Source organism: Xiphias gladius, chromosome 19 (assembly GCF_016859285.1).
Source record: "Xiphias gladius isolate SHS-SW01 ecotype Sanya breed wild chromosome 19, ASM1685928v1, whole genome shotgun sequence".
In the NCBI taxonomy this organism is placed as follows: Eukaryota; Metazoa; Chordata; class Actinopteri; order Istiophoriformes; family Xiphiidae; genus Xiphias; species Xiphias gladius.
Window position 1 is genome coordinate 21,836,927 of NC_053418.1, and position 26,199 is coordinate 21,863,125.

At 40.4% G+C, this 26,199-nt stretch overlaps 1 protein-coding gene across 4 annotated transcripts; it reads right to left on the minus strand.

Annotated features, from left to right (window-relative positions):
- Positions 1-11,437: 11,437 nt before the first annotated feature.
- asb6 (ankyrin repeat and SOCS box containing 6) lies at positions 11,438-18,645 on the minus strand. Of its 4 annotated transcripts, XM_040154147.1 has the most exons (8): positions 18,524-18,629; positions 17,907-18,056; positions 17,370-17,401; positions 17,220-17,288; positions 15,149-15,255; positions 14,901-15,009; positions 14,720-14,806; positions 11,438-13,405 (listed from the first exon to the last, which is right to left on the minus strand). In XM_040154147.1, the coding sequence occupies exons 2-8, from the start codon at positions 18,017-18,019 to the stop codon at positions 12,684-12,686; spliced, it is 1,239 nt and encodes a 412-aa protein (XP_040010081.1). In that variant the 5' UTR covers positions 18,020-18,056; positions 18,524-18,629; the 3' UTR covers positions 11,438-12,683. The 4 variants fall into 4 exon arrangements, with proteins under 4 accessions (XP_040010081.1, XP_040010079.1, XP_040010078.1 ...); XM_040154145.1 differs by having other exon boundaries at positions 11,441-13,405; positions 17,220-17,401; positions 18,536-18,645; XM_040154144.1 differs by having other exon boundaries at positions 11,441-13,405; positions 17,220-17,401.
- Between the last annotated feature and the right edge of the window lie 7,554 nt (positions 18,646-26,199).

Below are 26,199 nucleotides of genomic sequence, written 5' to 3' on the forward strand. Positions count from 1 at the left end.
TGGGGTGGACAAAATAATACAGACACCTGTCAACACAGCGCAATACAACCCAACAGCCCCACAAACTACAGCCTCCAAAATAACCATACAGTTTAATCGGCTAAAACAGTTTCAACAAAAGCGGAATATTATAACCATCACAAAGGAGGATTTACTGTATTGCAAGGCTGTTGTATTAGACTCCATTAGTTTTGGCTTATTAGTTGCACCTAATAAACTGGTAACTGAGTGTTTAAAACTAGGAGGAAAAACTAGAACAGAAATAATGGAGAATCAAGGAACCAGGGCAAAGGCACACCAAAAAAGGCAAATCTGGATTGTACATTTGAAAATGCTAACATTTTCCACTCTCCTCAGCTCCTCTGGATGACTGTTCCATGAAGCAGGGCCATAGCTTCTGAATGCAGCCTCCTCAAGAGGCAGAAAAACCTTCAATCTAATCACCCAAATAAAACAGAACAGGATAGAACAGAGAGGAGAGAGAAAAGAAATGTAGTCTTAGTGCTATTCAATACCATATTATTCTATACCAGTATACTGTACTATACTATACTATATTACACTAACTACACTTATATAGTATATACTACTTTAAGTATACTGTGACTGTATACTCACCTAACTAGCACATATAATTCCCCAAAAGCCAATTTAAATATGCCCACTTACACATACATAGGTTTATTGTCCATATACACACATACAGTAAATTATGAATGTGCTGTCTGAACCTGACAATGATATCACAAGGACTGCCTCTGATAATAGAAATATTGTCACGGCTCTCAGATGTGTGAGGTAAAAGCTCTTTAGAGAGAGATTATCTGTCATCCATGCCCCACATCTGTTTGTGTGTACACACACAGATGGCTGACATCATACTGAACACCTGCATATGACTTTGATTTCCTGCCAAATAGGTGAATCAGGAGGACAGCCACTATTACGGTTATCGTGCTCTGATAATAGTGTAAATTGGAGTCTTACATGTGTGCCCTCTCAGGAATTTAGTTTAAACAGCAGAAAGCAGATTGACATCATGTTTTATGGTACATCGTGGGGTAGTATGGTGGCATTGCGTAGCATAGTATATCATGGTATAGCTCAGTACGTCATAGATTAGTGTAGTATGTCATTATTTTGTTTAATTTCATCCAGCATTTTCATCGGTATAGGTTATTGAACAAACTTAACTTCTGGTAAAAAAAAAAAATGTCTAAAGTAATGAAACAAATGTATATGTTAAAGCTGATGGCGACTAAATGTAATGATGTGTTTGGAACTTGACCTGATGGATGCATGCTTTTCTTCATGTTGTTATATAGTATTACCATACTACAACCACTTCATACTATTAAAAAAGAACCAAAGATTAGGAAACAAAGATTCTTGATTATTAGAACTGCCTCAGTGTAATCAGTGTACAGGTAGTCAATTAGCCGAGAATATAGTTTGGTACCTAAGTCTAATGCTGTATAGTATGGCTTAGTGTACAGTATGGTATAGCATATGGTATAGTGGAGTATCATCATAGCAACATAGTCACAGAGTGAAAGAGGCATTTAGGGCAAAACTATGATGTTCAGAAATTCCTTGCTGGGATTTTCAGAAAGATCACAAAACACCTTTGTAATTATTATAACAACATAAATAGAAAAAAAAAAACCTAAATACTGAGTTGGGAGTTATATGTTACCTTTAGAGCAAAAAGGATGCAAGTTCATCTTGATCTTTTTCACATTAAATATTAATATCAATATGTTTTTGGGAAAATCTAATTTAGTAGTATTAATCTTTATAAAGTTCACGGTCATAATAATTCTGATTTTCGATGTCTTTAATGAAAAGAGACGTGAGTAACTTTTATTTACATTGTGTCTGTATAAAATCTGATGTTTGCAGATAAAGAAGCACGGGAGACTAACCAAATGATGATCTTATTTATTTATTTTCTCTCCATTCTGCCGCATTCCAATCCCATTACTACTGAGACCGAAGGAAACTGAAACTAAGACTGTAATTCAATTTCTATTCTTATGACGAGTACAGGATAGTACAATTTAGATTTAGTTTATAATAGTTGTAGTAAGAACGACCACAAAACTACCTTTTATATTGTAATGTTATCCAATACAACAGTTACCAGTATGTAATAAATCCTACTTCTGTTGTGATTTTTTTAGATAATTGTTGACACTGTCTCAGAAAGCTGTTGGTTTTTTGAGGCTGTAGTTTGTGGAGCATCTTCATTACATTCTAGCATGTGTCTGATTTCTTTTTTTTTTTCTTATAGATTTCTAAATGATGTGGTCAAAATCTAAGAAACAGCTTCTATACAATGTAGTTTCAGACTCAAATCCTACCAAAGAGCTGAGTTAACACACTAAAACCACTAACGTATAAATCTCAGCAAAAACTGAAAGTAAGTTAGGCATTACTCTACACTACTCTACACATTACATTGCACAGATTTTACAATTTTTCTGCTCATTGCATACAGTATCATTGTAGTATATTATAGTGCAGTGTTTCACTTGATGGATTAATATGTTGTTGATCCCTATCTGAATTTGTATCTGAATTTTATCAGAGCATCTTGTTGTCGGCTGACCCTGAGATTAGTTCTGCTCCAGATTCCAATGGAAAATTTTGCTGTGCATTTTTGATAAACAAAGAAAATAATCTATGTAACAAAGACTTACTATATTCAGACATTTTGTTTTGAGAAAAGAGAAGAGAAAACCCAACTTTTTTTAAAAACACATAAGTTCAAAGTTTTTGAAAAAAAAAAAAATTCACTGCAACTTTGACACAGACAACAATTCCATCCGATAATTCACTGTTAAATAACTGAGCTGTGTGTTGAAAGCTGAAATGATTTCAGAAATTTATATTAACATATTTACATAGCTGCTCTCAGCTTACCCTTTTTACATTTAAACTATTTTTCCACATTAGTATTCATCCTAAAAATGAAATATCATAGTTACTTCAGAATCTTTGTGTTAATAAATGAGTAAGTATAATCTTCCAGAAATTCTGGGCAAGGAAGTCAGCCCCGCCCATAACTCATAACTCCTTCCTTACTAAAAAACTGAAACAGAGAGATGGAAGATTGTACTTGCAGTGCTTTTCTTATCAATGAAACTACAGTTCTTGAGTTTGTGGCTGAGTCCAAACAGAAAAGAATACCCGCTAAACAAAGAGAATTCGGTCTTTCCATAGTGTGTCCTCTTAAACACAGAGCTGAGATATGCAGCTCTGTAGAAGATGCACACAATTACTTCAGAGGCGGGGTGCTTTATTTACATATGCAATATGCATAAGCAAGGTTACTGTGAGGGTGAAATAACCACCAGATAGAAGGAGAGAAAGAAGGAGGGGTTTGGTATGTGTGTGTGATGTGTGTCTGCGTACGTGTTTGTGTGTGTGGTGCTGATGGAGAGAGGGTGTGTGGGGAAGGTTTTTGGGGGGTGCAGAAAATTGGTGTTATCAATATTTAACCAACCCTTCCAGCATATTTATGGCAGACAATAGAGCAGACATGCAACTGTCTCATGTGAGTGGAGGTGTATTTATTACAGACTGAAACAGAGGCTGTAAATAGGATGTTCATTGATATATCCCCGCCGCAGTCAGTGAAGAGCCCAACACTTGGTAAACCACCCTAACAGTTAATTCTCACCAAAATAAAGTATTAACATATCTACTAATTGCACGTCACAATGCCTGAGTGCATCACATATATTCATTAGAGAGATATTTCTACATGTGGCAAGCAGATGTATGTAATTCAATCAGTTTGAAAAAAAAGGACCCAAAAAGCTATGAAAAGAGGGAGAAGAAATAAAATGTCTGGAGTTTTTTTTTTTTTTTTCTTTCACAGACCCATGGCCTCTCAGAAAATGTTTCCATGTGTTGTGTCTGAGCACACTGAGAGCAAAGAAGGAAAACATTCTCTCCTCCAAACCACATGCAACAGATTCTTTCTGAAGCCAAATAAATCTACCCTGTGTTTCAGATCATGTGACACTTTTTGTGCTTTGTGTTATTCCCAACATATCCTGTTTCAGCGCCCCCCCCCCACACACACACACACACACACACACACACACACACACACAAACAAACACACTATTCCAACGCTCTCACACGCACGCACAAACACTGCATCCGCACACACGTATACACAGCACCCGCACATTCAGAGTTTCCATTTCCTGTGCGTAAGATCACCTGTACAGACAGAATGGCGTGCTTCAATGTGACATGCTTGGGCAGGAAAACAGGAAAGGGAGTTCAAGGGTGTCCAACATGAAATACTCAAAGAGTTAGGGGAAACCCAGAGCTCGTGGCAGTACTCCAGTTTCTGAAGACAGAAAGTAAAGTTTCACAACTGCACTTTTTTTTTGCTTTAGCACTGCCATCATGTGCTCCACGTTTGCTTGTACCAAAAATGTTCTAGTGGTGCAAAACATCTGTCTGTTACAGGTACAATACATACTCTTCAGGACAAGTTCATTGGATCACACAGCAAAGTTACGGTACAAGGACAGTTTGACATTTTAGTAAATATTTTTTTCTTTCTTTTTTTTTTGCTATCTTGCAAAAAGTTAGATGAAAGGATTTACAACACTCAAATGTCTGTGTGATAAATATGTAGCAGTAGCAAACAGACCGTTAGCTTAGCTTAGCATAAGACTAGAAACGGGAAAACAGCTAGCCTGGCTGTGTCCAAAGGTAGAACAAGACGAAAGACGTGTTCACAATGAAAAAGCCCAGCTTTAAACAGCACAGTGGGGGTGTGTTTGTGGGGGCATGCCGTTTCATATACCAGTAAGACAATGAAAAAAAGATCTGTGAAGTCCAGTTGGAGGAACGGATTTATGTGTTTAAAAGCTTATTAGACGCAAAAACACAGCACAGTGGTTTGTAACACTAACAGACAGGATTTTACAACTCTGGGAAGTTTTCATGGCGGTAACTGTGTTATCTTAAGGTAAACGGCAGAAATACAGCGTTCACGTTATAAGGTAATCCACCAGGGATGTGCGCCTGCATGTATGTGATTGGCCAACGCAGCACCTTGCCTGATGATGTCACATTGCGTAGCAGGAAAAGCTGGACCAGATTCAACTTTTTTTGACACACAATGCAGCGTCATTTTGGACGACCGCTCCTCAATGTCCCATCTGCTGCATCATTACAATTCCTACATTCAAATGAATGAGAAGGACTGCATTTTTTTCATGCAGAGTGAAATTTGGTTTGAACGCAGCCTACGAGCCTACAGCCATGCTTGCAGTTCTTTGTGGCTCTACAGTGCTATTTAACATCTGCGTGCTAAAATGCTAGCAGCTACAATGCTAACATGCTTATGTTTAGTGGGGATAAGGTTTTTACCTTAGTTTATTACTATATACCTTATACGTTAGTTTTAGTATGGCGAGCTAGCAAGCTAACATTTTGTAGTTAGGCTGGGAAATTTTTTGTTGCTTTCTTGGCAAGATTGAACTGAGAAAATAAATACCACTCCTATGTTTGCATGGTAAATAGGATACTGGAGCCAGCAGCTGGTTAGCTTAGCTTGGCATAAGGACTGTAAACAAGGAGAAATAGCTAGCTCTGTTCAAAGGCAACAAATTGTTCCTACCAGCACCTCTAAAATTCACTAATTAACAAGTTATATTGTTTGTTTTATCCATGTAAAAACCAAACTTCAAACAAGCGTATTGCCCAAAATGTTGAACTATTCCTTACAGCATTCCATATTTTCTGAACATATTCTATCATCTATCACTCATTTTTTTTCTCCTCTAATTCCAGCCACAGGTTTTACTTAGCATGTACTATTGGTACCTTATAGTTCTTGCTATATGTGACATGCTATACTGATCAATCGCCCCTGTTCTCTGTGAGGTAACACAGTGTTCCCCTGTGCATCTGACAGCCATCCCCAGCCCATTTACTGTCAAATGGGCTCCGCTCTCTTTGCCTGAGCTCAGATGCAGATTTATGCCAGAGCAATGCCGGTTCTTGCATATTAGATGAAAGCCTTGTTTGCATATACCCGCTCTCTCTCTTCCCCCTCCTCTCCTTCCCTCTTCCCCCCTCTTTCTCTCTCTTCCTTTTTTCTGAGGCGTCACTTTAATATGTATGCAAATGGGCTGCGCTCCACGGGCAGATATGTGTGGAGTCCTGTCCTGCAGTCAGGAGGTGTAGGAGAGATTGTGTTTGTATTTATGAGGCATGGGCCTTGCCGCTCTTGGGAGAGAAAACGCTGCGAGTAGTGTGGTGGAGGCTCTGCAGTGCAGGCAGAATGCAGATATGCCAATAACAGAGGTCATGGTTGTCACTAATGATAAGAGGAGACAATTAGACAATAGCATAGCTGTAATGTTACCCCCCCTTACACCCTCTTATACACACACATACACATGTACACATACAAACACACAAGCCCTCGTATCCCTGCTCTGGCATGAAGCAAGGTAACAGACTGAGGAGGAGATGCTTCTTCTGGAATGTTCCATATATCGCAGCAGCTCTTCTTCTCAGCTCTGCTCGACCTGGATATGGAGTCCTAGGTGATTGGTGTGGGTAAAAGACCAATCTATTGATCCCTTGCATCCCTCCAGGGGGCGAGGATCACTGTCAGGGGCTGAGGCAGAGGAGACAAGGTCAGGTCACCTATGAGAGAGGCACCCTTAACCCATTTCATCAGTGTGATGCTTCCCAGACAGGCCTCAAAAGCCTGTGATCAATAATGTCTCGCTAACAGTAGAAACAGAAATAAATGTATCGGCTCCTAGCCTGTGGCTCGCATTATCTTTATCTTACCATGTGTTGTGAAAAATTTCCTGTAACATGTATGTATCACAAAATCACAGGAAAGATTTAGTTTCAAATAAAAGGAATTAATTTTAGATCATTGAATTATGGAGGAAAAAAAACAACAAAAAAATGAAAATTAACCATGAATGCCTGATATTATGTTCAAGACATAATAATATCTTGGCTTGCTGCCAATCAGTGATCTACTAAGGCAACACACACACACACACACACACACACACACACACACACACACACACACACACACACACACACACACACACACACACACACACAGAGAACTGTGCGCAAATCAAATGTCTGTTTCTCTCTCTCTCTCTCTCTCTCTCTCACACACACACACACACACACACACACACACACACACACACACACACACACACACACACACACATCCCCTTCCTCCATCATGAATAAACCATACTGTGTCTATGAGTCATATACCACCCCCACATCCCTCTCTAACCCACTCCCCCTATTTGCCGCTGCTAGAGTAAAAACGTTAATTAACGTGATGGCTAGCTCCAGCTCCTGTCAGCAGCTTGTGGGGGCCTCTCAACCAGCCAGGCTCCACTGGTCTCTGGTTTTAGCAGCTCTCTCCCCAGTCGCCATCTCTGGAGAACCGGGGCCCCTCATTCATATTCAGCCCCAGTCACAGGCACCTGGAAGCAGCCAGCACCACCACCTCCACCACCACCACACAACCCCCATAGTGTCTATCACCAGCCCCCTAGTTGAGTCAACCTCCTGTAAATGATGGTTCCCCCCACTGCTGATAAAACACACTCACAAAACCCACCCTTTTACCCCACCCACCCACACACACAATTGTTCAATTTTCTCAAACTAGATTCCAATTGGTATACAGGTCCAAACTAAAAAACTCCATTTAGGAGATTTGGGAGCTAGAAACTCCATCTAGGAGATGACACAACCCAACTGATGGGTTGAATCACCCAACGGTGGAGAGAGAGCGAGAGAGTGAGAAAAAGTGTGAGGAGCTGCATGCCTTGGTGGACTAGCTCGGTAACCATGACAACGCAGCCGGGAGAGCAAGAAACAGGAACATACAGAATCTGTTTCTGCTGAGACTTGCACATGTGGCACAGTACTGCTTTTCCTCTGAGAAGAAATGAAGGGGAGCTGTGTGTGTGTGTTTGTGTGTGTGTGTGTGTGTGTGTGTGTGTGTGTGTGTGTGTGTGTGTGTGTGTGTGTGTGTGTGTGTGTGTGTGTGTGTGTGTGTGTGTGTAGGCCCTTATGAAACATACATGCCTGCTGTCTCTCCAACCAAACTCATTCGCCTGCCCTAGTCACTGAGTGAGTCACAACACAAAAGATATAATGGTGAAACTGAACTGAAACACAACCCAGTGTTTAGTGGCAGGCTTCTGTTTTTCTCTCCAACTACTGAAAACGATAAGGTAGAAGTTGTTGTGCGGTACGAAGAGTAAGAGATGAAATACAAAATATAAAGGCAAGAAAGGGCAACATTTTCCCTCTATAGCCGTTGTTTTTGCCTATTTTCCTTCCCTGTGCCTCTCTGCCGCTCCCCTTCTGCCTGTCTTTTCTCTTTCCTCTTGCTCCCTCTTTCTACTGGCTCAGTCTAACCTCCCCCTCCCCTTTCCTCAAGGGAATAAAGGTCGTAACGCAAATGATTACTCAAACCCGAGTTGCCATAGAAACGCAGTCATGTGACTAGAGCAGGCATGCATAGACCACAACAAAGAGGTGGATCAGGAACCAGTGCTGGAAAGAGCTGTAGCTCGCCTTACTGGTGCCTCAGTGCATTTCACTCAAATTCAAGCTTTTAAAAATAGGCGAGCAGCATGAAACGCAAGGGGGAGAAAAGCAGAGAAAACGACACTGAAAAGAGCTAGGACGAGAGGCTGTAATGAATCTAGGCTGTAACACTGCAGTGTGCCATATATTCTACCATTCACTAGCATACCAAGGGTGTGTCCTATTCATCATGTCCTTCTTGGAGGCAGAGCTCAGGCGCCAGTTGTCTGGAATTTCTGTGAAATGGCGTCAGTTGTAGAAATGTAGAGGGTGGTGGATTTGTGCGCTTCTAAAATAGGAGCTGAAGTAAGGAACTGTAACTTTTTGCTGTGCTAGACTTTCAAATGATTCCCCTTTGAAGAACAAAAACACACTTGTGTTGATACTTATATGTAACAGTATGGTTACTTCACTTGTTGGAGCTATTTTTTCTTTCTTACCAAAGAGATTTGAAAAACAGACACGTAAGGTCAACAAAAAACTATCTGCATGTAGTAAAAAACATTTTAGATTGGTTAAAAAACTAAGAGATGTATAAAAACTGATTAAAGTGGACAAGAAACTATGGTAATTGTGGAAAAACTACTTCTCTACATTTTCTGACACTGTAATAAATCTAAATCTTAACATATTTTCCCCCAAAAAAGTATATCTACCAAACAAAAAACATACAGCTCTTAGCTCTTATCTTATAGCACTAGGCTGAATAAAACTGTTTACAGGCTGGTGAACATAACAGTCAGTATGTGTCAATCTAAAAGAGGAACCAACACCTGGAGCAGAATGAGAAGGTGGCCTGCCCCAACAGGATTCAGTTATCCTGCATCCAATCCACCCCCACTGAGATTAGTCCTATACCCTGGGTGAACTCGGCGACCTGCGACCATCTCTCAGAGACCAACCGACACCCCCGACAAAACAGACACACACACGCACGCACGCACACGCGCACACACACGCACGCACGCACGCACACACACACACGCACACACGCACACACACACACACACACACACACACACACACACCCAGTCAAAGCTATACACTGACAAGTGTCTAAGCCAAACAAAAACACTCTTATTGTTAAAGAGATAAAGTATGCTGTTTGGAAGCCAACACAAGTGCAGAATATGTTGATATCAAGTGAGAAGTTGCTGTTTTGTCTTATTATTAACAGCCATTAATTTTAGCTAGCTCCATCAACACCAGTGGAGCAATAGGACGGGGTACATTTTTTTCTGATGAAGTCACCACATCTGCGGTTATGAGCACTGTGTGTGTCAGTGTGTACGCTCTCTTTCACTCTCTCTCTTTCTCTCTCCCACACGCGGCTGAATCCACGCTTGCCTTCACACCACCAAACACATACAGTACAGTATGCAGATGTACAAGCAAACACATAAACACACAATCTAAAGGGGTGTGAGTGTGCGGCATGACCCCCTCACTGACTGCTGGCCATTTCCCTCCAAAGTCCACCTCAACTCCCATGAGGGTTCAGGCAGCAGCTGAGTGCTCAGTGATGTCTGCAATTATCCTGTGTCTAGACAATGTCTAGTGAAAGACAAGGAGATGCACATTCTGCACAGGCTCTGCTCTATAGAAGAAAAGGCCTGAAATAGACCACAATGTCTTTCAGTGGGTGATGTGGTGCTTAATGAAAAGGTTAGGGCCCGACTAGGAACTAAGCCAACAAGCACTGACACGAACATAAAAACAGTATTCATATATAATTTCGATGTAGTTTTCCTACATTTTCAAAAGAAACCTGGAATTATTCTCCAGGTTTTATGCTCATGGCTGCTGGCAGGAAACATGCAGTGCAGTATTTCTTAGCGTTCATTTTTACCTTGCTTGCAACAGCCTAAAATGTCTTACTTGTAAGAAGTCATATCAACATATTGAGCTCTAGTTTGAGTCAATCGAATTTGGTTTTATCCTTCAATACATTGACTCTGTTATGTCTTATTATATGCCCTTGTACTGCATTTCATTTTTTTAAAGGTATGACGTTAACAAGCTTCCATATTCTTTAGTCTGTGGTGCAGATGATGAGAAAAGATGGCGTCAGGGACTGGTTGAGACTAAGAAGCATAGAGAATGAAAAATAGCAAATACATGATTTAAAATGGGAAGGACATTATCTAAAGAAATAATAACATATTGAAATAAAGGGGACAACATACCAAGCATGTTACATATAAGGTTTTATTATGTCATGATGCAGGAAGTCAGTTTTGGAATAATTGTCTTCACTTTGTAAATGATTTAAAGACAATAAAAGAAAAAAAAAAACAAGCAAATTCATGCTGGAGCTCGAAGCAAAGGTTGAAAGATACAAAGGGTTGAAAGAAAAGGCTATGAGAGAATGAGCAGGTGTGGTGGGAAAGACCCATGGGCTTCAGGGAGAGAATAGATCAATAACTAATTTCAGTACCAAGCTTCACTCGCACTGTTTTCCAATAAATGCTGGATGGAGAGTACTGGCTTAGCCCTCCCCCCACTATCTCTATTCTATCACCTTCTACAAGCAGGGATTGGACTCTATGGAAGAAGGCAGTTTTTTTCTCAGTATTGTGATTGTGGGTTGGGTGGATTATGTTCCTACAGCTAGTGTAATGTATAAATGTAATCCAACGTTGCCATTTCCATTTCCGTGTGTCCTCCATGAGAGCTCCCACAACCATTCCACATATGCCGTCTCTGTATCTTTAACGTTTTTTTCCTTTTTTTTTTTTTTTTTTCCACTGTTCTGCCTCCTGCAACCCTCTCCCTCCCTCTCTCCCTCATTCAACCAAGGCCAGTGTTGAGGTTTTGTCAAGCCTATGCAGGGAGATTCGGACGGACAGGAGAGTGAAGCGTGTGTCATGCAGGGCTGCTGCTGCTGCTGCTGCTGCTGCTGAGGCTCTTCTCCTCAGAGGCTGTGACCTAGATAACCAAGAGGAGCTGGAGCGCCTGCAAGCCTTGGAGCCACTCCAGCTTCAGCAATGTCAGGAAGGGGTTAGTTGTGTAACACAATGTCCTATTTAGTTTGCTCGTCAAACACACATGGATGCAAACACATATGAACCCTATGGTGTTCCTGTACCATTAGTACGGTTCTTTCAGGCGGCAGAAAAAAGAGGAGAGGGGCCCTAATTTCATCTGAATTTCAACATAAGCATTAAGAATGCTTAGTAAAACTTTCCACGCCAGCGGCCACTGCAGCTACATTATGTCACAGTAAAACCATATCAAAACATCTACTGGGACATTCTTCCTGCAGTGTTTTAGCATTTTATTCTTGCTACATTTTAACATTCACTCAACTGATGTCTGGTGTGTGCACACAACCATGAGGCAAATATATAGCACGGATTATTCCCCTATAACAGGTAGCAGGTGAGTGTAAGAGTCATACTCAGCGCTGCACTGCCACTACCTGGTCGGTTAAAAACAGTAATATATTGACAAATATGAAATAATGTCAACTAGCATTGACTGGGTATACATATCAGGACAGTGTTGGAGAGACACGACTGTTTTATTGGTCTATCTTCATGATAAGCGAGAAGATACAAAAATTCCACAATACATTACCATCACGTTGTGGGGATAAAATATAGATGGACCCTACTGCGCCAGAACAACTTTAATAGGCTGCACTGAGAATAACTAAATCTTTGACCCTGGCATCTGAGCTACTTTTGACATGCAGGAGCAACATTGCCATCTGGAGGCTTTTATTTTGTATTGCAACTTCCTTTACACATTAATTCGGTTCACTCGGATGTACAGCAGTTAAACCATGACAGTGACAACTTAGCTACAACTCAAATGCTAATTTGTACATACATTATTTTGTACGTTAAAGCAAAAATACACACATTTGTCTGTAAATTTGGCACAGACATCATAAAATGTGAATTCAACAAAGGCCTCAACAGTTTATTAGGTTTAGCATCAGTTATGGACAAATGCCCAGACATTTTATTCAAATTATTTTTGGCCATATCAGTCTTTCATTTCAGATTCTAGGTGGAACAAAAACTAGTCAGCAGCTTATATCGTCAGCGTTGGCTCTGTTGGGGCTTGAAGCAGTCCCAGCCAGGTCTTGGGGTATATGTGTGCTCAGGGAGAAGAAAGTCTTTCAGTCTGTCTGGTAATGGCAAGGCTTTGACTCTGTTTTCCAGTGGCCAGGGCTGTAGGTGGTTCCTTATTAATGCCCTGCAAAGGCAACGCAAAGCAGGAGGGCTTGCTTCATGCTCTACTACCCGACTGTGCAGGTCTACCAGAGCCTGAGCATATGGGTGAGTGTCCCGACCAGGCACAGGGAGCTCCAGCCGGGGAGGCAGATGCAGCATGGGGATGTTTACCCTCGCTAAATCCAGCAACACCTCAGCTTGCTCCAGGAGCTCGGAGGCATGACTTTGATCAGAGCACTGCCGCAGGGCTGTTTGGAGCCGCTGGAAAAGGAGGCTGTAACCTGACCAACAGGAGTCGCCGTGATAGGAGCAAACCAAAGAGGCTCCGCTCTGGATTAAGAGCACAGCCAGCGGAAAGAGATGGTCAAAGTGCTCCAGGCTTGTCTGTGTCAGGGAGGGCTCGCCATCCTCATTTAGACAGCAGCTGGGGTCCACACCGTGAGCCAGTAGTAGCTGTGTGGTTTTCAAGCAGAAGTTACCAATCTCAGCAGCGTCCTCCATGTTGGCCTCCAGAGCCTCCTTAACCAGAAACACCAATGAGGACTCGACTGTTTCACCATCTACAGTTGCAGCATTAACGTCAGCACCTGTAGTGAAGAGAGCATCACTCAGAGCCTCATTTGTGATCAAATCTAAAGCTACTTTTATGTGCACATTAGAGAACATCTATCTCAGATAGTGTAGTTGAAATAAATAGCAAAAATGGTCAATAGATAATATTAAGCAATGCCTCCTTTTGACATCTGAGTTATGTTTAGGTCATTATGAAACAGAAATAATGAGGAATTACTGGTTAGTTTTTAGAATGAGCCACTGCTGCTTACTCCAGCAATTTAGTATTGTACTTCCATAACTTCGGAGGACATACAAGACAATTTTTTAATAGAGATAAAGATATCCTGACTTTTAGTCCCTAGAATGGCTCAAGTTCTGAAAACACTGGATTTCCCATAATGCCGCTTGATAGCATCTTTCATTAAACCTTCTCTGGCTGGTAAATGCCCATGTTTTTCAACTCCACAACGCCAGTTTCTAATGAAGTAATTCAGTTGTGAATTTGAAGTGTCCAAGCTACCCCCCCCCCCCAAACTACATCACTATGACATCATCAGGGTTATTTTCCACTTATCATAGTCACAGAGACACAGAAGCCATTATGCAACACGATTAGTAGTCAACATGACAAGTGCAGAGATCTTCATGTGTTAAAACTGAGCATCTTAGCGTCTTTTGCTGAAATCTGAGTGGAATATGGTTTATCCAAGTCTTTTTTTTTTTTCACTATTTACAAACTGGGCTCTGGTAAAAATAAAAACTATGAGACCTGATAGTCACTTTTGAGTGACTGGGACTCACTTTAAACCGTAACAATACCGGTTATAGAATGCAACATCCTGCTTGTGATTCTTTTTGTAAAGGGTATGAATGTCATTGGCTTGTATATGAATATGCAGATTTCTGTGTGCCTTTTTTGGGGTCGGGGTACGCTGGTTGTAAATACCAAAAAAAAAGACAAAACAAGGAGCAAGGTCTACATGAAGGCCCCCTGTAGTTATACTGTACATGAAACCTTGAGTATCCTGAAGAGATTGATTGAGGATACTGTTATGCTTTGAAGAAGACATGGTTTTAGTCCTCAACATCTTGCAGTTGAAAATCTTGTCGGTCACTTCATGTCTGGATTTCAGGACTGGCTCTGCTCCATTTTCAGTTGCGTTAAAAACTGCATGTGCATATTTTAGCCTGAAACCACTGACAGTTTACTTTGAAATCAAAATGCGCACAGGTGGGCAGGTATGCATACCAAGACAAGTTTCCGTGATCTTGTTTGAGAGGTTATTTGAATGACCAAAAGTGGTAAGGAAGGCAAAGTGAAGATGAAAGTGTTTCAGAGTCAGTACCTCTCTGAAGAAGAAGCTGGATGTTCTCTGTGTTGTGCACAGTGAGTCCATCGCTGCTTGCCAAGGCATGGAGCAGAGGTGTTTTCCCTTTGGAGATGAGACCAAAGCAATCAGTTTTCAGAATGAATGAATGAGTGAATGAATGAATGTTTTGGAATTAAGCTGGGCAATGTAAATTTACCATGTTTATCTCTTGCATTCACATCAGCGCCTAGGTCCAGCAGGGTGAGCAGGCAGGGCAGTCTCTCTGACTCCTCACTGGCAAGATCCAAGGGACTGCTCTCATGGATCTGCCAAGTAACATAGAGCATATAGTATTTACACCAAATGATTAAAAAAAAAAAAAAAAAGAAAAAAAATCAAAGAAGGTCCACTGAAAGGAAGAGTCGACATAGACTCTTGTTTATCCTAGTTAGACAGTTGCCTTACCCTGTCTCTCTTTTCAATGTCTGCTCCGTGCCCGACCAGCAGCCTCACCATGTTTGGCCTGTTCCGCAAAACTGCTATATGCAGTGGATTGTAGTATGACACTGGGTCTGGAGAATGGAAAACAAATATCAATATTGAACTAATTGAGTCTGGATCACAGGGAGGAAATATTAATCAGACAGTTGAAGATTTATGAAGATACGTCATTTTCTTTTAATGTATCTGGGCAAAGCAACACAACCTTCTATATACTGTGGGCTGTGGTGGCCACCGCATGGAACAGAACTACACCTGTACCTGACCGTGGTTTCCCAGTGGCCCAAGAACTGATTGTTTTATTTGATACGTGTGTCTATACAATACTGACACATGCTCTTGTATGTATACACTATGATAAAGACTGATAACTATCGCAACTACATATGTTCTTGCTTCACAACACTGTCTGTCTGATAACTAACACAAGCCAGCATTTTCTTAAATGAGAAGCAAAAAAAAAAAAGAATACAGAAACTCGAGGATTTTGTATGCTTTGTGGAGGCATTTGTCAGTGTTAACTTTGTTGAAAGAGGCATCCAAGAAATGTGAAAGATGAATGAAGCAGCCCCTGCCAGGATCCCCTAATTATGTCCCTGGGGAAACACATTTCTACAACCACTAGAGGTCACCGCAGCAGAGTCTGGCTAAGCCCTGACAGGCTTCCACTGCAATTTGCAACAGGGAGACTTATCTCTCAAGTGTATATGGATGACAACGTGCTCATTATACATATGCAGTTACTTGTGGAGCAGATCCACTCATGTTTTGAAGTGGAATCTGTAATTGAATGTTCCTCATGAATTTAGAGCACAAATAATTGTGCGTGCACCAGACGACCATCATCCCACACATAAAAAGTTTAAACAAGATGGCCGCTAGAAAACGAATTAACTTCCACAGTTTTCATACAGCAAAAATACACTTCCCTTTGAAAATAACATGTTACAGCTTGTAAACCTACATGACACAGAGTTATTGAACAGTTTGCGCTTCTCATGACATTATCCTTTTCTTTCTCTTTAAACCCTATGTGCTATTATAGTCTTCATTTGGCGTAATTGCACAATAAATGGTGTAGATTCATAGAGCCCCAGCTTCCTGAAATAACATTTTCTAAACGTCTATTTGACAATATGACATTTCGATCTGAGACTTGGCTTCCACAAGAACCCCAACTTAAGTTTAACAGTTAGTATGTTTCAGGTTGGCACGCGAAGTTGTTCGCAAACAACTTCAAATAGATAGATACAGTTTGGAATAGATACAGTTAATATTATTGGTTGTACTAGCTAATATGACTTATCCTTACTACAGCAACACCCTTATTTGTACTGTGAGTAAAACCACTTGGCGACATTTAAATGAACCATGCATATGCTGCCCCATAATCCCAGTTTTGAAGCAATGCTCCTAAGGTTTGTCAACTTTGCTAGGTTGACACTACTTAATGCTATTCTTTTGATTAGAGTAATAACCAACAAACTGCAAAGAGATACATTCTTTCTCACACAGGTATCATTAACATTAATATGATGGTGTCTGAGATGCCAGTCCTGTTTGAAACTTCCAACTGTGTTTAGAATTTTTACATATGTAGTTATCCCAAAATGTGTGTTTGGCCCTAAAATTGTAAATTCAAGGTGTGTTACTGGAGGTGACATGTCATGTTTGTCTAAACCTGGTGCTAGATATCAGTGGAAAACAGTAAACCATGCTTTTAGTGATTGCACTGCACATAATTTGAGGACAAAGTTGTTTAAAAACATTCATATCAATTGAACAATCAAAACAAGCATCATCAATTGTTAAAATAAGCATACCTGAATTTTCAAACAAGCCATCACAGCCTCAGATCTGCTGCTTTATGAATGATGCATTATAGGACATGTGGGATTAAGTACAATAACCACAATGACCAATATTGCTAGATGATCTACTCTTTAATAAATTCTCCTCTAAACAACTTTGTAACTCTACATTAAGTTTTACAATTTCGACATCATTTATAGCACAATACCAAATCATTACTCACCCTCAAAGTTCAGATAAGCTCCATAGCGTAGAAGGATTTCAGCTGCGTACACCAGTCCCCTCTCTGCAACTTTAAACAGAGCATAGCTGATGCCTTCTACAAAGACTTCTGACTGGGACTCTCGCTCCAGAAGCTCCACTAGAGACTTACACAGACCAGACTTGTCCTCGGGGCTTCTGACTCTGCACACAAGAGCAGAAAGAAGCACCATTCCATTCAAACTGTGTGGAAGACCACCAGCGTTTCAACCACAGAATGAGTACTACGAACTGCCACTGAAAGTTAAACATTAATAGTATGACTGAGCTAAATCACAATTTTGAAGTAGTTACTTTGTCCTTGGCAAGTATTAGATTAGATTAGATTAGATTAGATTAGATTTTATTGTCATTGCACAGACTACAAGTACTAAAACCACAAAATGCAGTTTAGCATCTAACCAGAGTTGCAATAAGAAGTGCACAGTAATGTACATATGTATGGAGATACAGTAAATAACAGTGAGGGCTATATACGAATAGTTTTAGATATATATAATATGAACAGTGTCACAAGTATCAAATAAAAAAAATGACTGTTGGAAAACTTAAGTTTTATTCCCTCTGTGACGAAACAATTTGTTAATGCAGTGACTCAATGGCAAAAGTTAAACAATCGATTAAATAACATCAATGGCTTCAGCTTCACCTGTCCTCCTGACTTCCACCATCTCCTTCCTCCAGTCCAGCAACACACATTACAGCATCTACCAGCGGCTGGTATTCATAAATGATCCTTCGAAACCCGTGGAGGAAAGGCATGGCTCCTCCGCTCCTCACAACACTCTTAAGTCAGTCCCTGAATGCACAAAGCAAATGTGCCAGTTAGGGGCGGAGGGCATGCTAGAGAGAATGAAAGCCATACCAGGGGCTTCAGTTCAACTCATCCCTCGAAACGTTATCTCGAGTTCAACTGACAAAAGAAAAATGGGCGACACTTTACGCTAAATTGCTAACGTAAACGCTTTGTGCTTTACAGAATATCATATTGTCCTAATAAATGTAACTATGTCATCTCTGCTCACACGACTACTTTAATCCTCACGTCAGTGAACGTGACATTCAGTTTGCTGATTTACGGCAACTGTATTAATGCTCTTTAGTATGTAGTTATATTGTTAGCTAGCAGGTAAATTTTAAACGTCACTGTCAACACTAAGCATTGCTAACTAAATGTACTCTATCTACTATCATTTACTCCCTTAATTATTAATTATTGGTGTTTGAGAGAAAATACTTACAGTAGGGAAGTTATAAGAAACTCACTCGGATACTCACGCCAGTCGTTTGCCTTCAAAACAGGAAACTGTCTCTGCTGCCACCACGCCCACATTAGTCCAACAGTGTTTTCATTCCCCTTTAAAACACAACGGTAACGACAGTTCCTCTTTACGCTCCGTCCTTCATAATATAATAATATGAGTATTTATCCAGTACTTCTTCTTGTGCGTAATTTATGAAGAAGAAAAAAATGTATCTGTACTAAAATGATGGTGCTGACCGGTGGTGGAAGAAGTACTCAGATTCTTTGATGAAGTACCAATACTGCAATCTAAAAAAAAAAAAAATCCATTACAGGTAAAAGTCTTGTTTTGAAAATCCTACTTGAGTAAAAGTACAGAAGTATTATCAGAAAAAATTTCACGTGCCCTGCTGTCCACGGACTCATGCATGTGCAACATAAAATCAGATCACGCTTGCTCACAGAATGCTGGAAAAAGGCAAATTGTTGTTTGACTTCTTTATGAAAACGACAAATATGTTTTGCTGCTCCCACAATTCTATGACCTGTGGTATTAAACCACATTTGCTGTTACCACCAGTAAGTACAGGTGTCACCAAATCAGCCAGGACTGAATCCTTCCAGATTGCCACTTTAAAACTGTGGTGCTCAACTTTGATAATTACAAAGTTTTACTCAGGAAACAGCACAGGCTTTTCCAAATATTCCATTTAAACAGACATCCCAATCGTAAATTGTGAGTAATATTCAAACAAAATGAATGTCCCTCGTTAGTGATTAAGCAAGTCAGTCAGCAACGCTGAAAACATTTTTTTTAAATAACACAAGATGTTAAATAGCTATAGATGTCAAATTCCACTGATCATAATTCACAATGTTGTATCAGTCATGTTCTGTCATGTATTTAACAAACCATTTTTCATTATGTCCATTTCTTCCAGCAACCAAACACTTGATTAGAAAAAATTAGACATATTTAGTTTGATGTTTGATGTTCTTACTGAAAAAAATGTGATCAACAAAATATTTTACCCCCAACTCAAACAATTGAAACACAGGTTTCAAACAACTTTTGTTTGTCCATATGGCACATTAGTCAAAGACGGCAGTGTTCAGATTTTTATTTGACAACTACTGCATTATTCTGACAGCATCTGGTTGCCTTTGTCCTGTTTAGAAAACAAACCCCTGCCGTGTCTGGGTTTGCTGACAGATGGCTTGCTTTGAGAACCGCCGAGAAGTTCTCTCTTAGAAAATATGTCATTTTTAACACACCTGTGTCTGTTTTTGAATGTAGCTTATGTTAATGCAATTTTACACAAAATATGCTGTTGCTAACATACTGTATCATGTTCTGCAAAGTAATGCAATAAATGTCTTGCAGAGGAAGACACATAGGTTCAACTGACACATCCTTTTTAGGAGTGTGAGACCACCAGTGAATAAATGAAATAGGGTGAATTGTATGAAAACAAACGGGATGTGTTAAATGTGGGCTGTGTGGATAGTGGGGGTTGAGTATGAGGATAAAGGCTGCCAAACCAAGAAGAAACTTATGAACTCACTTCAACTGTAGAACATTCAGTGACAAGAAAACATGGAATATGCTATTTTGCCTTGGAGCTGTTTTTTTTTACCATAATGATAGCACTTTCTAGGAAGCCCGTATTGTAGCTACAATGTACTAATAAGGTGTGAAAACTGGAGATTCAGTTGAGTAAGATGGGTTAAAATGAATACATAAATAGATCAGATAGGATGACTTCATCATTTGAACACACTGGCAGCAGCTGTGTTTGTAGGTAGGTTGCTGACCAAATAATGGTTGATTCAAACTCTGTCTTTAGGTGGCAGCAGTGCAGCGCAAGCAAACATACTACAGCCTGGAATCAGTGGTACACTGTCTGCTATTATACAGCACATGCGAGAGTGCACGGTTTTACACGTGCATGGAAACATGCATAACCCGTCATGTAAATGTAGACATGGGCAGAAACGCAAACAAATAGCACTGAGAATCAAATGGCATACTGAGAGCTGAGCCTCTCCTCTGGAGTGGAAAACAAAGATTGATTAATTTCCATTTTGGTACTTTCAAGTTATTATTTTCACATCCCAGTCACCTGATCAATAAATAACTGTTCCCTGAACGCATGGCAGCTTGCTCAGAATCCCTCTAATGTGGCTGAAGTCTCTTTTGCTATTTTCCAACCACACTAGATTTACCCTCTGTTTTCCAGCCATGTGCTCATGAATAATCTATGTTACCTCTCCTTTATAAATCTGCCAGTGATGAGTTCTTAAGTCTTTGTGTGCACACCTGTCAGGGTTCCCTGGTGAAGCAGACAATCTCTTTTCTCACTCTGAAGTTAATTTGTACCTTACCACCCACGTGGTCACAGGAGTATACTGTTTCTTGACAGACAACAGTAACAGCAGGTGGCACGATACAGCCAGCGTTTGGCCATGAAAAAAAAAGGGTATTTTATCTGCAGGATCCCCTCCCAGGTCCCAGGCTTAGCATTAATGCAGGTTCTCAAGGAGGTTACGAGCCTCACTATGGCACAGCAAGCTTCAGTCTTGTTCACAAAGCATCGCATTTCAAGTGCCTGTGGTCATCAAAACGTAAGATTTGAAATGGGTTTTGCAAAAATTCTCTAAAACGCTATTATTTGTATTCCCCCTCTAGGAAATGCACAACTTAATATAACTTAAACTACTGAGCTTGTTTATGTCTTTTTTCTGCTTCAGTCCTCTGTTAAGATTAAAATTCAACCCCACTAACAAAAAATGACCTCACAAAGTCACATTGATATAATAATGTAACCTTTCTCAATACAGCATGTGATGAAACAACTCACTAAGATTATAGTTATTGAAGAGTAATGGTAGTAGTTAGGAGCAAAGCTTTCAAAAACATTACTATTTGTGCTGTTTGTCCTTTTCCTGTCGTCTAGTTTTGAGTTGGATTGGACAATGGAGGTAAAGAGGGAAAAAAGAGGGAAGATAACTGCAGTTCCATTCCTATACCCCATACAAATAAATTGGCTCTTTATAAAATTTAGGTCCCATCTATCAATACGAAGAACAGTTTCGGAATTACTTTGTTGGCCACAAATCGTTGGCAATAGATTGAGCCTCTCTTGAAACAAGGCCACCATTTATCTGGTTCACATTTCCTCCCGAGGTGAAAAGAAGCAGGATACAATAAGACTTTTATTTTTACCCCGGGTGATAGATGTGACCCCCTCGAACCTCTGATTAGGAGATTACCACAAGTAGAGTAAGAATCTATTAAACATTTAGACCTGTTGGTCCCCTTTGGATTCCCTCTATTTTTATCAAATAGTGCTGGCGGGGGAGCTGGAGGCATGGGAGTCTCCCAACACCAAGGAGATTTACGTAGCTACAAAGTATTCTGGGGTATTAAAAGCTGTGTAATTTGTCCTGGGAGAGTGATACATAAAGGAGAAGTTATTTACCGTGGATACAAAGTACTTTTAAGATGTAATAAACGGCAACACACACAGAACTCCTCAGCTCCTGAAAAAGCTGCACGCTGAGGTGAAAGATGAAGAATAATGGTGAAGGTGAAGGTGTAGGTGCTGAAATGATAATAGAGTGGCAGGGCATTGTGGTTTGGTTTCCCTCAGTTCCATACTGAGAGCTAGAATTATCAGACCAGCAGGTCTGGGCCTAATATCCCTTTGTGCTGGCAGCATATTGCAGAATGAAGATTGTGGATGGAAATAATCAGCCCCTTTTAAAGGTCAGGGGAAGTTAAGCACACCCAAAGTAGACCATGACACATTCCAGCTGATAAGAAATAACTGTCTGTGTAAGAAAGAATGAGGGGAGTTCACCTTGTCCCATGTATGCTATGGTGATTGCTCAGCTGTCAGTCAAATATAATGGCATATATGCAGTCAGCCCAACCACAACTAGAAGAAGCTTGTAATGTCCTTTGAGGCAAACAGAGTAATGCACTGAAGTACTAATAGTGCGGTCACTATAACTGGAAGCATTGCAACATTTGTCTTTTAAGTATCTCAGCAAGGTGACCTGTCAAAAAACACCTGGGTAAATTACAGAGGTAGTGGGAGCTGTAGTGATGGTTTACTATATTTACCGTGCAGTAAGTTCATTTTGGCCACTCTGGGGCAGTAGAAACAGCAGAAAACATTGACATAGTATTCTCAAGTTTGAACTGGATATCGCCAACACTATACAAGCAGATATGGAGCAACATTAGCATTCTTTTGGAGTTATATTTCTGGCCACCTGGAGAATGTACAATCACCGAGCACTTTATTAGGGACACCTGTACACCTGCTCATTCACGCAATTATCCAATCAGCCAATCATGTGACAGAAGTGCAATGCATAAAATCATGGAGGTACAGGTCAGGAGCTTCAGTTATGTTCACATAAGACATCAGAATGGGGATAAATGTGATCTCAGTGACTTGACCATGGCATGATTGTTGGTGCTTGACAAGCTGGATTTAGTATTTCTGAAACTGCTGATCTCGTGGGATTTTCACACACAACAGTCTCTAGAGTTAATCTGAATGGTGCGAAAAACAACATCCAGTAGCAGCACCTCTTTGGGCGGAAACTCCTTGCTGAAGGGAGGTCAGAGGAGAATGGCCAGGCTGGTTGGAGCTCAGAGAAAGGCTATGGTAACTCAGATAACCACTGTTTACAACTGTGGTCGGCAGAAAAGCATTTCAGAATACACAAAACATTGAACCTTTGAGACAGATGGACTAAAATAGCAGAAGACCACGTCGGGTTCCACTCATGTCAGCCAAGAACAGAAATCTGAGGCTGCAGTTTGCACAGGCTCACCAAAACTGGTCAGTTGAAGACTAGAAAAAAATGTAGCCTGGTCTGATGAAAAAAAATCCACAGACCCAGCCTGCTTTGTGTCAACAGTCCAGGCTGGCGGTGGTGGTGTAACAGTGTGGGGAATGTTTTCTTGGCACAGTTTGAGCCCCTTAATACCAATCAATCATGGTGTGAATGCCTCAGCCTATCTGCGTATTGTTGCTGACCATGTTCATCACTTTATGGCAAAAATTTACCATATTCTAATAGGTACTTCCAGCATAATAATGCGCCATGCCACAAAGCAAAAGTCGTCTCACACTGGTGTCATGAACTTCAATGGCCTCCTCACTCACAAGATTTGAATGCAGTTAAACATCTTTAGGATGTGGTAGAATGGGAGATTGGAAGCATGAGTGTACAGCTGACAAATCTGCAGAAATTATGTGATGCAGTCATGTCAACATGAACCAGAATCTGAAAATACTGTTTACAATATTTTGTGGAATCCATGCAATGAAGAACTGAGGTTGTTTTCAGAGCAAAGGGAGGCCCTACCCAGTATTAATATGGTGTTCCTAATAAAGTGCTCGGTGAGTGTATGTGTAGTGTTAACTCTTCTTCTAGCTTTGTCTTGTTCTAGCCTTTTTTTCTGAACAGCTGGCAGCCCAACAACTTTAAATCCAAAACAATGAGCTGAAAGATGCTAAAACCCTCCGTAAAGCTGAGAGTAACTGCAGTCAGTGACAATTGTCTGTGGGTTCATCACAGTGAGTGACCTCTTTTACATACATGCAGTCATATGATTGATTTAAAGGAACAGTTTAAATTTTTGGGCAGCCATTCATCCAGTTTAGACTCCATAAAGTTAATGCTCCCAGGTAAGAAACAGTGTAGCACACTTATAACCCCTTGTAAAATGGTGAAGTTAAACAAACAAGATATAACGTGTTAATTAGTGAGCTTTAGAAAGGCTGATAGTCGGATTTTGTTACTGTTGGACGGAGTCAGTCGACAGTTTTCACCTGTTTCCAGTTTTTGCAATAAGATACGCTAACTGGCTGCTGTTTGTAGCTTCATATTTAATGGACAGACATGAGAATTGTATCAATCTTTTTTAATCTATTCACCAGAAAGTGAATGTGTTTCTCAAAATGTCTAACTATTTAACATAAATCTATTGATTATAGCTGCTTTAAAGAAGCACCCTTTAGTTCTCATTGTATTTACAGAGTTATTAAAATATTTACATCTTGTCATTGAAAGGCACTAACATTGCTTTCAGTAGAGTTTCGGCTGCAAAATAAAGGGCAAATCATTTGGGACTAGTGACTTAGAGCACTGTAGGCTACAGGAAGGTCACTCTTTGCCTTCCCTCTGGGCATCAGTCTTGAAAACAGAGTGACGGCCCCCGAGAGGCTGATAAGTAAATACAGTTTTAATGGGCTTCGAATGGCTGGTGGTAATCTGTGCAGGCCGGGAGTGGGCAAGGCACAGAGGGCGACAGGGCATTCTGCAGCGTTTTTTATTAATGCTATCATAGATCAGATAGGCCAGGGGAGGAGAATGAAAGGTGGTGATGAATTTGGGCCTCCTGTCTACCAAATGACTGGAGGACAAGCTACCGAGGCTGGTTAAGGTCATGGATGAAGGATACCACCAAAAGAAGACACAAGGGACGATTCATTATGTATAATGTAGAGGATAGGATAGTATATACCCCAGGGGACCTACTGAAGGTTATGGGGTGACAATGGGAAACTTCAAAAACACAGCCTCTAGTATGTTTCTACTTACCCATTGGTATTCATAAAACCTGAATACCCCCCCCCCCCAAAAAAAGAAGCTATACATATATATATATATATATATATATATATATATATATATATATATATATATAATTTATATTCCCACCAAATTTTAGTATTCTTGATAGAAACTCTGTGTCCTTATAGGAAAAACTAAATTGCCTAACGTTTCCAATAGGCGATAGGTGTCTGACAGTGGAAATGCAGTTTGTTGAATCTGAATGTGTCTGGCATTTCAATTTTCGCTCTGTTTTCAAGGCATGAAAGCTTCCAGATCTTTTTCAAGACATCAAAGACTTGAGACCTTTCTCCAGACATCAAAGTCTTAACACCTGTCCTAGGAGAGGTCTGCAGATCTCAACTGTCAAGACACAATCATTTGTTTTAACTGTTCAAATATTGCCTGGGATTTCTATACCTGTTTTTAAAACTTCTATATTTCCAAAGCAGATGTGTCGTATCATCCTTAGGAGGTACATGGATGGTGTGTGAGCTTTTACAGCAGCCAATGTCTTGGTAATTTAGTCTGGAAAATGGACTTACCATGTGCAGAAGTGAAAGTTCAACTACTTTTTTTAATGACTAGCAGCTACAGACGATGTTACCTAAGCCAGCAGTTGAATGGACCTCAGTGTAGTGAGGGCTTCAAGGGATTTGACTGAGTGTCAGGCTCTGGAATGAGCTACTTTTGGACGGTTACCAGCCTTTGTGTGAGTGATGTTCCAGCCCACCATTAAAGCCAGGGAACTGACTTCTCTACAACAACACTTGGGTCCTCCCCCCACCTCTAATGCTTTTTGCAGCTGTACAAGAATGAATTTGTTTCCGAGATCAAATTGCACACATTTATGAGGGATTAAAAGCTTGGCTCCTTAGGGAGAAAAATGAAATTTGGAAGTCAACCAGAGAGGATGCCTTGAAATTAGGACAGATGCAGTGGCTGTAACTATGATTTAGTGGTCAAAGAGATTTCAGGCTCACGCTTATCTTTGCAAAAATCTTCATAACAACTAACTGAAGTGGCATCCAAACACTCTATCTGTGTGAATGACAGTAGT

What these genes read in the sequence shown, in the direction of transcription:
- asb6 (XM_040154145.1), bottom strand. Translation starts at nt 18,019, where the DNA reads ATGCCTTTCCTCCACGGGTTTCGAAGGATCATTTATGAATACCAGCCG. An exon ending in AGCTTATCTGAACTTTGAGG is followed by an intron (nt 15,256 to 17,219) that starts GTGAGTAATGAT and finishes TCCATTCTCCAG; the next exon opens with ACCCAGTGTCATACTACAAT. An exon ending in CCAGCTTCTTCTTCAGAGAG is followed by an intron (nt 13,406 to 14,719) that starts GTACTGACTCTG and finishes TCTTCACTACAG; the next exon opens with GTGCTGACGTTAATGCTGCA.